This window comes from Sinocyclocheilus rhinocerous, unplaced genomic scaffold (assembly GCF_001515625.1).
Source record: "Sinocyclocheilus rhinocerous isolate Xijiao unplaced genomic scaffold, SAMN03320098_v1.1 scaffold463, whole genome shotgun sequence".
Taxonomy (NCBI): Eukaryota; Metazoa; Chordata; class Actinopteri; order Cypriniformes; family Cyprinidae; genus Sinocyclocheilus; species Sinocyclocheilus rhinocerous.
This window is the reverse complement of record NW_015627535.1, coordinates 766,213-778,112: the sequence shown is the minus strand read 5'-3', so window position 1 is coordinate 778,112 and position 11,900 is coordinate 766,213. Positions and strand designations below refer to the sequence as shown.

At 36.7% G+C, this 11,900-nt stretch overlaps 1 protein-coding gene across 1 annotated transcript in view; it reads left to right on the top strand.

Annotated features, from left to right (window-relative positions):
• The window catches only part of LOC107728757 (transmembrane protein 104-like), a 35,186-nt gene that overhangs the window by 8,097 nt on the left and 15,189 nt on the right, over window positions 1-11,900 (top strand). The window contains exon 7 of the mRNA XM_016539042.1: window positions 119-182. Coding sequence (XP_016394528.1) covers window positions 119-182 — 64 coding nt within the window. The remainder of the gene's footprint in view (window positions 1-118; window positions 183-11,900) is intronic.

Here is an 11,900-nt window from a genome sequence, read left to right as displayed (position 1 = left end):
ATATATATATATAAATAGTACTTTATAAACTCCTGAAATCGATTTTTAAGAGGTCAGAAGTGTCTAATTGTTTGCGTTCTCGCAGTGGGAATCACTCGTGCAGTGCCGGGAGTGTGAAATACAATGACACCGAGTCATGCTGGGGCCCCGTAAGACGCAAAGACGCCTACAGAGTGTTTCTGGTGAGTGCAGCAGCACCTGTTACAAACACACAGTCAAACACACGCACCTCGTTGGCAGCACTTATGTCACGGCAGGGTGCTGGACTCACACCGGCTGAAGGTAAGAAAGACAAACGAGACACTTAATACTTCTGCGTAATCTCTGTGGACTCCTCGCCCCACGTGTACCAGGAGGCTCTTGAGTGCCCTTGAAATTCACGTAGAGCTACAGCACATGACACCGGTTTGATTTCCTCCTTGGCTTTAGCATTGCAACAGTGATTGATGTGCGGATTCATTCATTCCGCTCTTCTCCACCCTCCTTCATCTCTAGAAATGAGGGAAGTGGCTGTCCCGTCTGCCAATAAAAAGCATTGTTTCAGCTTTTTTTTTTTTTTTCTCATCGCATGGATAAGACTCTTACTGAGTGTTAACCACAGGACATTATGCTGATTTTAGAATGTGTGCCAATATGTGCTTGCCTTAAAGATGAGGAGCTTTTTTCCCCTTCGTGCTTGGTTTGTCATCTCGTGTTGAGTTTTAAGATGAGGTCGCGTGCCGTGACTTTATGTATGTTGTGTATCTGCTGTAATTGAGTTTAGTTTATTAGATCGTTTGTATGCAGGCATTTAGGATGCTAGAAGACATAACCCACATCTTCTGTTCCCAAACTCTGAATCGTTTGACTGGAAGACCATCATTCATGATTCAATAAATCATCTTCTTTTTTTGCTTTTTGATGAAAGATTAATCCGCTCAGCTTATGAACCGAGTGTCGCTGCGGCGGTTCTGTTCCTCTCACCTTCATCTCCAACTGTCTCTGTTGTTGTGATAGAGGAAAATTGACCAATTTTGAGTCTGGGGAATGTCTGTAGGGCCCAACTGTCTGAGCCACCAGCTTTATCAGACCAGGTAAATCTGTTCCACAGGATGTTTAACCAAGCACTTGGCCATTCTAGTTGCAGCAATACAAAAAATAAAATAAAATAAAAAATCTTATTCTTGTAATTGTAATATAAAAAAATAGTGCATTGTTTAAGTGTTAAATATGCATTATTAAAACGTTAATGTAATATTATTAATACATTTAAATGATACAAATGTTATTAAAATTACTATTGCGTAGTTGCATTGAGTGTACTGAATTTGGTGTATTCTGATTAAAAATAAATAAATAAAATTGTGTCTGGAAAGAAAGATTTTCATCACTATATGAGATTAATGTGAAGAAACTTTTTCTGCATTACAGTTATGAGATTTTTGGGGCAATGTGCTTATTTGTCATGAACATGAAAATGGCAACAAATCCCAAATCTTAATGGTCCTAAAAATAGGATTTTTTTGCTGCAAATTCATTTCTTAATTTTGAGACTTTTTTTTTTTTTTTTAATCTTGTGGTGAAAAGTGAGGCAGCTATTTTTTTTTTGTGAGATTCACACTTTAAGACTGTGCCATCAAATTTACGTCAGCAAAATTAAACACGCATTGGTGCTTCAGTGTTTTAACATTACCACAAAAATGTCAGGTCACATTAGCATGCAAATGAGTGACATTTACATAAATCCACCATCTTTGCTCTAACTTTGTTTTCGCTTTCGTCTTATACCTGAGCTTGTCTGAGAACACTTAACTTATGTTAGTTTATCACTTTGATTGTTTTTTAATCGTGTTGTTAATTAGCAGTTCCTCACTGACTCTCTGTACATTTCTTTCAAAGCAAGTTAGTCAGAGTCTAACCAGAGTCCTTGTTACTTCTATGGCCTTGCATTCTAGATCAGTGCTGATCATGCAAATCTATCTCCCGTCCGATTAAGAAGACTGTTGCTGAGACGTAGCACAAAGCTATTACAGGCGCCATGATGTGAGAAAAATGAGGAGATCTAACAGTTTCACCTGTTATTATATCTTCAATCTTCAGAAATGCATTCATGGCAGTTTCTGGTTGTCCGCTGGAGTATAATAATGTTTATTATACTCCATAATGTTTCTAGCAAATATTCCAGATTATTGAATTGTATTTAAGTGCCCGTATGCCCTTTTAACATGTCTTGAATATATTCCTAAATTATCTTACTTTTGAAACCTGCCTTTAAAAAATAGTGAATTATGACCTTACAGCTATAGCGCAGATGCGTTAGTTTTTACTGCTTTTTGGCATGTTTTGACTTTGACTTGAAGCCGTACGTGGTCTGCCTGAGAATATTTGAGCGCGATGGTCAGTTGTATCCCCTCGTGGCCAGCGGGATTGATGTTTGACACATTAGTACAGCCTCATGGCATAAGCTTTAGAAAAGAAAAAAGGAAAGATTAAGAGGGATATTATGCCTTCACATAACACCTCGCCTCACTATAATCCCCGAGTGGGTGGCAGACTGTGACACTGTTCTTTCTCTACCTGTGACACACAAAGAGGGATGTTATGGATGTCTTTCTTTAGAGAAATGCGGCTAAAGAGTTTCCAGGAATGGAGTGTACTGGACTAAAGACTCTCAAACTGCATGTCTCAGCAAAGACCTTTATAGCTGCTATTCAGCGTTGTACTGCTTAACGGCCGTTCACACCGAATACAACACAACCGTACATTGTGTAAAATTTCCTGCTTCAGCAAAGCATGACATCAGTGTCTTTATTCTGACATGTATAGTAGGGATGGATGACTTGGTTGTCTCTGCTTTTTATTTTATTTTTAAAGTAGTGGTGCTTTAACAGGTGGATTTGGTAATGGACCCAGCTGTGATTGGTGTCATAAAACTGGGCAGTTTCTTGTTTAAATTCATGCCTTTTAAAACAAAACACCATGCAAATTCACCTCTTTCAACAAACTCAAATGAAAAATTTACATTTTGTAATTTACTCACCCTCATGTCATTGCAAATATTTTGTGTTCCACATTACAAAAATTTAATTTTAATTAGAATTTAAAGACACTTATTTTTGGGAACAGATGTGAGCGTTGATTTTGTTTGTTTGTTTGAGTAATATATCTGTTTTAGTATAATATATAGTATTGAATAAAGTATGTAGTTTAGAAGCACCAAACACTAAAAATGTGTCTGCTTTTTAGGTGACCTGATTTAACCTACTTCTGAATAAAATATTCATTGGAAATTAATATCGGAAGGGACTTCATCCATCAGGATTTGATTGGGTCATGAAATGTTAGACTATGATATAACTGATATATTATTTTCCCCTGCCTTCACTGATTTGTTTAATAAGTAACAGAAGTAATTTCGTATGAAGAGAAACATTTAATGATTTAAAAATGTTTTTACGTATCTTTCTCTGAAATGACCTTTATGTACTTTTATTTACATTTTAATAGTTTTATATTAAAATGTAAATAAAAGTAAATTTGCCAGCCATATATAATATACGTTTTTATATTAAAATGTAAATTTACTAGTATAATTACATTTTTTTTTTTCAGGGCATATTATATATATATTACAATAGGATCTGGGGCGGTTATGTAATTATTACATTTATGATCCAATTTACACTCCATGTTTTATGACTCATTGCACATTAGTTTTCATAATGAACAGTGTGTATGTAACAGCATGTGCTTAATTAATTTTTGTTCTCTTCTCATTTCTTCCCACTTTTCTCTTTTTTAAGTGTTAAGTAGATCACTGCAGCCAGTCACTATTTTATCTTATCATTAAAAAAAAAAATTCCAGCACTTGCTGTTCTAGCAGCACCGCAAACAAAGAGCTATTTTTGAGCTCTGGCTCAACAGCTGTCCCTGAGCAATGCTATATTTTTAAAGTCCGAGACGGATGACACACAAACCTCTGAAAATATCAGGGCTGTGGGACAAGGACACAAAGCAGCATTTCAAAGCAAAATAATAGTCATTTCTCTACCCTTAATTAAGCAGTTTTGTCAATTGTGACACTTCGGTAGATCCATTTGGGTTGTCTGAAACTGGTATGGCTAAGGCTGAATGTTTTTGTTGCCTGTAAAGTCAGACAGGCAAGCGGCAGCTTTGATCAGTAGTAAAGGTCCACACTGAATCATGTTCACTGCAAACTGTTAAGAAGATCAGTAGACTGAGTCTTCATCTGCTGTCGATTCATTTCAGTGTCCATTTTAAAGAGCTTTTTAAAGAACCAAACTATCTGTTCAGGCTTTAATGGCATCTGATCATAAGGCGCTAACACGCATCTTTTGACCGAAACGTTGTCAAACAAGCTCTCGAAAGTTTAAAAGATATACTTGAGTTCAAGTCCTAGACATTGTTCATTCATTTAGGGAATGTATTGAGAGCCTTCTGTGGATCTGCTTATATATGGAAGGGATAATGTGGAGTGAGGCTGTAAATTATATCAAGGACAGGAAGGTGTCCTCCTTTTTCTCATTGGGCTGGTAATTATTCTGAAGGGGAAGCTGGATTGATGGCTGTACATGATCACCTTTTTTCTATGGGTCCTTGTTAAATGAGCTCATTTCCTTAACCATCTTGATGGGACCTTTGTACCAAACAGTCTTGCTCATAAGCTACGTTTCTCAATGGGTCATATGATGGTCGTTTAACACAATGAAACATCTCATTGATCACTGCAAACCAGCAGATTCTTGTGGCATAAACAGAGTCGCAGTCAAGTGACCTTAATTCGTAATTTTATCATTTTATTTTCTCGAGCTTGGTGTTTTCATACAACTTGTGACACAAAGGATTTTTACTAATTTTTATTAATTTTACTTTTACAGCAATATTGTAAACATTTGAGAACTCAAGTTGTCAGCAGTAGATTTTGGTTTTGCAGCTCTCTTGGAGAAAGCTCTTAGTGTAGATGGCTCTGCAGGAATAAGACAACGCAGATGGTTTAGTGGATATTAGCACAGCAGGATGAGGAGCTTGAGCAGTGGCCCGCCAGGGGAAGAGTCCTCTCTCTAATCCACAGTGGGAGCATCGTGCCAGTGCAAACACTGGCTGACCCACAGTCACACTGCCGATTCTTGCTAAACGGGGAAGGAAGGAGTTGTCGTGAGGACAGTGAAGAGATGTGGCAGATAAACTTACAGGGAAGTAAATGCAGATAAAACAAGCTCAGCCTTGGGTTAAGATCATAATATACCACGTCTGTAGCACACTTGACAGCTCTTTATATCTTCTGTAGGATATGCAAGGATGAGTCTGTCACAATGCTGTAAACAACATTGCGGTAGTTGATGTCACAGCGACAGCTCTGGTCCCAAATGCTGTTTAGGATCCCACAGCTGTCGCCCCATGTTTTAGTGTGTCTCGTTTTGTTATTAGCAGTGTTAGTTGTCGGGGAAAATCCCATAGATTTACACTGAAGAGACTGAAATATCATAGAGATTTGGACCAGTAAGTAACCCAGAGCGTCCTGGCAACCACCAACAGCCCTCAAAAGTTTGTGTCTAGTGTTCATTCAGGTCCTCTTCTGTCTTATTCTGTAGCCTATTATTATAATTACTTAATTTCCCATAAGTCCATTTCTGCATGCTTAACTTCAGTCCACTGAACAGCTTGTGTGTTCACCGGGAGTTTCCTGCTGGGTACAATATTGTTTTCGGGTTGGAAAAGCTGGTTATCTGGTCCAAGGACATCGCGGAGTGATGTAATGGTCTTCCTCGGTGGATGTCAGGACGAAGCTGTACGTGATTTCCATGAAATAAAATCCACAAGCACAACCGATGTCTGATTATTAAAACATCCTTGCGGATGTCACCCTGAACACACAAGCTACTTGTTTGACCTTCATACCTCATGTTTGGTGCCTGAAAGGTGTTGAGACCATTTTTTAGGAGCATTTTAGATTTACAAATATATTTATAGCAATTTGGTTGGTGGATTTGGTTGTTTACCTGAGCTTTACTTTAGTACTTATCAGATGGAATAAATGTGAGGATCATATCGGTAAGGATCATTGACTAGATTTGGAGTTATTTGGTGGAGATTGTCCAATTTTTTTTATTTTTTATTATTATTATTTCAGTCACAGTCTCCACTCTCCAGCCCTGACCTGTCATTTTCTTTTAAAAATATCATTAAGTCCCCTGACTGCTTTAGAGTAGGGAAGGTCTGAATGATATTTTTTAAAGAAAGTTACATTAGATTAAAATGAAATGAAAATGACAGACTCTTCCAACTCTATTGCCAGTTATGAATACAAAAACTGTTTTTTTTTTAAATTTTTTTATATATTATTATTTTCAGGTTCAAGTTTGTCATACCTTTTACAAATTTAGTGCAGACTGAAACAGATTTCCTCCTCTTTTTTCTTTGGCAAATTTAGGTAATATAATAATTATTTGTTAATATATTTATTTGTAGTTTATGTGCATGTCTTTTCATCAAACTTTTTCTTCAGTCCAAATCAAGCAAACCGATGTTTTAATGTTTGTTTGTTTTAAATAATCAATTTTTTTCACAAACATATGTGGGTGGAAACATATGGAAGCCCGTTTCCGCCACTAAATAAAAAATAAAACAAGGTAATTGCGACACTTTATCTCACAATTCTGACTTTTTTTCTCAGAATTACGAGTTCATATCTCGCAATTCTGGCTTTATAACACGCAATTGCGAGTTATAAAGTCAGAATTGCATGATATAAACTCGCAATTCTGAGAAAAAAAGTAAATTGCGAGATATTAACTCGCAATTATGACTTTTTTTCTCAGAATTGCGAGTTATAAAGTCAGAATTTCATGATATAAACTAGCAATTCTGAGAAAAAAAGTCATAATTGCGAGATATTAACTCGCAATTCTGACTTTTTTTCTCGGAATTGCGAGTTTATCTCGCAATTCTGACTTTATAATTCGCAATTGTGTGTTATAAAGTTGGAATTGCAAGATATGAACTCGCAATTCTGAGAAAAAAAAGTCAGAATTGTGAGATAAAAAGTCGCAATTACCTTGTTTTATTTTTTATTCAGTGGCGGAAACGGGCTTCCATAGAAACATAATTGTATTTACTGTCAAAATTTGCTGTATGGCTTTAAAAGAGTATAAGAAACTAAATGTCAGTTTCATTGAAATAAATGTTTTAGGGTTAAAACAAATAATGTGGCTTTCATAACTCCGTGTGTGATCTTTTTTCACAAACTTTTAGTTATGGAACAATTTGAAGTATGACTATACATTTTTATTACACTTAATCTATTACATTTTCTTTTTCTTGTCTTTACCCTTTATTTTATTATTTCCTTTTCTTCTCTTTTGATGTTCTTCTCTCTTAATTTTCTCTTTTTTTCTTTTTCTTCCCTTCTTTGTCCTTTTTTAGTGTTTCACTTTTCTTTTTTCCTTTCCTTTACTTACCTTTCCCTTTGCCTTTCTAGTTTCTTTTCCTTTTTTTATTTCTTTAATGTGGTTAAGCTTAGTTGTTGCATGTCTGGGTTTCTAACCAACAGGTTGCATATTAAAAACCTGCATCTGCAAAACTTCAGCTCTCTCCGTTGTGCCCTTGGTCAAGGCACGTGGCCCCCGCTTCCTCCAGGGGGACTTAACATGGTGACGTGGCGTGAAAAGTCATGTCAGCCCCGATCTTGAAAAAATTCTATTTAGCTTCCGTTGAACTGGACAAAATGGAAAGCTCTATGGTTACAAGAGAACAAGAGAAGTGCTTTTGTGAACTTGACAAAGTATTACAAAGTCATGAGAATTAGACCTGCTCCACTGTGGCTCCCGCTGTTTTAGAAAGGTTTCGGCTTTGATTCACACCAGAGTTGCCAGAGTAATCGTGCTGTAAATGACTCTAAACGGACGAATGGTTTCTTTTTAAAAATATACAGACATTATTTTTTTTATGAAAGGCCTTTGGGAGAGAGCTGTTGACCCATGAATGGTGGAGTAATGCAGCTGTCCAGCCTTAATGAACACCGCCTGACTCACGACAAGCTCTTCCATAGTGATTTATAGGCTCTGTGACCGTTAGAAATACAGATTGTGTGATATGAATCAGAGTGAGGTGAGTTACACATATTCCAACGGACTTATTGATCATATTTACATGATTTTTCCTTGAACTTGATTCTTGATTTGGGAAACGAATTGGTATTTATTAGTCTTAGTTTTGAGCTTTTCAAACAATTAAACTTGTTTGTTTGTGCTCAGGCTAAAATGTTAACATATTAAGCTTCATGTCTTTGTTAGTAAGCAAAAAGAGAAAGAAATTGCCCAACAAATCTGTTTTATTGTATTTTATTGGTTTTGTCAGTGAAGAAAATATCTTTTTGGAAAATGTTGTCATGGATAGAGACCAATAATCAAAATTATTTCAAGGACAAAAAACAGTCTGTGGTCTTTTGGCCTTTCCTACTGTCAGATTCAAGCAGACAAAACCAATGAACACTCCAAAGAGTCAGATATACAGCACTGATTTTATGACACTTCCTGTCTTAATATGGAATTCTACTGGGACAAACAAATATACATGCTTTCTGTGATTGTAAAGAGCAATATGCAGAAAGATCTCTCTTGACAGTTTTCAGCTTTTCTGGAGCTCTGGGCATATTTGCTTGGATCATCCACAATGATTGGGGAGAGGCTGAATGAGCCAGAACTTGAACCATCGTCCCCTTATGGGATTTGAGGATCTTATGTTGAGCGTGATTTACCGCTGTACCATGGTTCTGATGCCTGAAAGTTTCCAATTTGTGCTAATTTTGTGTAAGTTTATGTATGTTATCAGTTTCAGATCATGCCATGAGTGACTTTGGAATGATCATTTAGGCTTGTTTCATTGCGCATCATTGAGAGTTTTTATCGTTTATTTTTGTTGTGTATCATGAAGTTGTATTCTGTTTAAATCCAATATTCAATTTATGCCAATATACTAACCCCAAACCAAAATAAAGCCTTAACTGCTTTTCTTGTTGAAGGATGGGTCAAGCTGCAATTTCACTGAAGTTTTTAGATTGCTTTCTTTATAATGCATTTGTTGCGCATCCATTTGTTCATTAATTGAGCTCTTAATTGTGATGGTTTATTGCAGCTCGTTTTGGAAGTTAATGACGCCGCCTGACAGATACAATGAGCTGAAAAAAGCTCAATTACGGAGCAATTATTGGCTCACAGTTTTTACACTGGCTTCGTAGCTGGGTTATTCTGCCCGATGTGTGTTTTATTAGCCTGTGTTACACTGATGGCTTTAAATCTGAGATCAACTACAAGACTCTAAAGTTAGAGGTTTGTGGGAAGTTCAGGTAATGTACCATATAAGGAGTGTTGTAGTTTAATGTTCTCCTCTACAATCTTCAATGCATATATTGTAATTATAAAGTTTGTTTTAGATGCTTCTATTTTGAGTGTGAATTAAGTATTATTCTCTAGTCTGTCTGTTCTGTTAGCTGATGTTGCAGCAGTGCATCTGCTTTCCATTTGTTGATCCTGTCTAGAATGTCTAACAAAGATTAGCAGTGGCAACAGATGCCACTGGGATCTTGACACTATGGGGATTGGAAATATAATCCCTGTTTTGCATGTTGCTATATCAGTTGAGTTATAATCCTACATTCTGTGCCGCCACATGAGCCTTCCCAGAGTCTATAGCCACAAATGCCCACTAGAGCCATCAACACTTGGTACATCTGAAGTTAGTGGAGTAATCAGGAAGGAAACCATCCTGGCTTTGCTCACTACTCACTTTAAATAGAAGTTGACAGGTGTTATATATTGGCCAGTTTCTTGAGTCACACCTTGTTCAATACATGTAAGGGTGAGGTTTGTACTTCTTCAGTTCACAAGTTTTACAAAAATAGTTTGTTTCCAAACAGGAAACTCAAGTCCTAATGCTAATATCACACATGCTCAGATATTTGTTATCCTGAATTTGACGTCTTGTGCTGTGACAGTGTCAGCATCCCCTGGTGCCAAATAACGGTCATCGGCTGTTGGTTTCATTTCACTCCTATTGATGTGATAAGTCAAGTCCTGCTTTTCCGTCAAGGTATTCACCTTTGCATTTTCTCATTTCTTTTTTTTTTGGCTTATCTCATTTCAGTCAAGTGTTGAGTTTAGATGAGCTCAGTATTGCTGAATTTGTTATCTGATATTGCTTTAGGAACATTACAGTCACCCAAAAGAAGATGCCCAAATCGGTCAGAATGCTCCAGTGACCACAATTATTGGCCTTGAAAAGGAGGACAAAATTAGCATGGAAATTGACTCAGTGTTTACCCAGCAACAAGATGTTTATTGCGAAAGATAAAATATATTAAGAACAGCATTAAATGTGCGTATTGCCTTTGAAGGAAGATATAAAAAAATATTAGATATTCTGCAAGGCCGATTGTACAAAATTTACAGTGTATATAGTTTTTCCCACAGTGCATTAGCAAGTAATATCAGCCACAGTTTTCTTAGCACTATTTCTTTAGACTCTTGATTTTAATACTTTTTGAAATAATTACTACTGTATTTTACATATGGTTGAATGATCTGGGTTTTATCTTAAATTATTATTAAATAAATAAATAATATTACATTTATTATTGTTGTTATTATTATTATATTTTACTTATTTATTTAATTGTTAATGTTATTTTACAATGTTTAATGTTTTATTTTTATGTAACATCTACCAATAAGGCTGATCGTTACATGTTACGTTACAATTGAAATTATTATACGTTACTGTTATTATTTTATTAATTATGCCATTATGACATTTTATTAATATAATTTTTTTTATTGCATTGCAGATTTTGCTTGGTCAGAAGGGGTCAGTCTTATTTTCTCAACCCTGTTGCCATGATTTTGATTTTAAATCAAGCCATTGATTAAAATGTGCTTTGGTTTCAGGCTAAAGATTTAGCAAAAATGTAACCCCAAGCATAAACAATAGTAATAGAGATGCTTGCCTTAGCAAACAGCGCTAACACTACCATGGCTTGAGTTTCATGCTTGGCTATTTTACACTAATAGAGTGTTAATGAGCTCTGTGTTCTGATAACAAGTACAGTATGTCACAGTGCCTCTCTGTCTCTCTTTTTGTCGTCATGTCTGAGTCACCAAGCACCCCGCGGCTCTCGCTCTTTCTCCTTCCCCTGGTGCCCTCTCTGCCTGGCCCTGTCCCTCCATTTCTCCCCTCACTCCTATCCATTGCCAAACTTCCTTCCTGTTGTCCTTTCCTGGCATGCGTTGTGCACCAGCGTGCCAATGTTGCACCATTTTCACTATCAGCACCAGCAACACTCGTGGAATGGGACAGGGAATGGAAATCCGTTACTATCGCTCTGCCCTCCTGGCATGTGTGGACGAGCTCCTGTCAAGTTTCCAACCTTTCTGCCAGAGTCCCTTTTCAAATCGGAAACTGCGGCATATGTTATAATTCAGGCTTCAGATGAGGAGCTACAGCAGGCCGGCCATCAGAGCTGAGATTGGTTAGCTTAGACATTGCCTCCCATAAAAAAACTGAGCTGTTTTACAGGGTTTATGTTTTCGGTTTCATTTTGTGTTGACACTAGATTGCATTTGGTATTTTATGGCCTTTCTGGGATGTAGGAGTTCTGCTCAGGAATAGATGGTTAGGGCTCATGGTTGTGGGTGTTTCCGACCGTCGTGGAATGGGGGGGTTGGTTGTATATTTTTGTGTGGTGATTCGTCAAGGTGATGAGATGGAGATGCTTATTTCTTTTGTTATTCACTTTAATGGTTGCTCTGAGGTGCCTTTTATATCCCTCATGTAAATAATGACTTAGTTATGGCAACTTTTCATTAACTATTCAACTATTCATTAAAAGTTAACGGCATCTATCTATC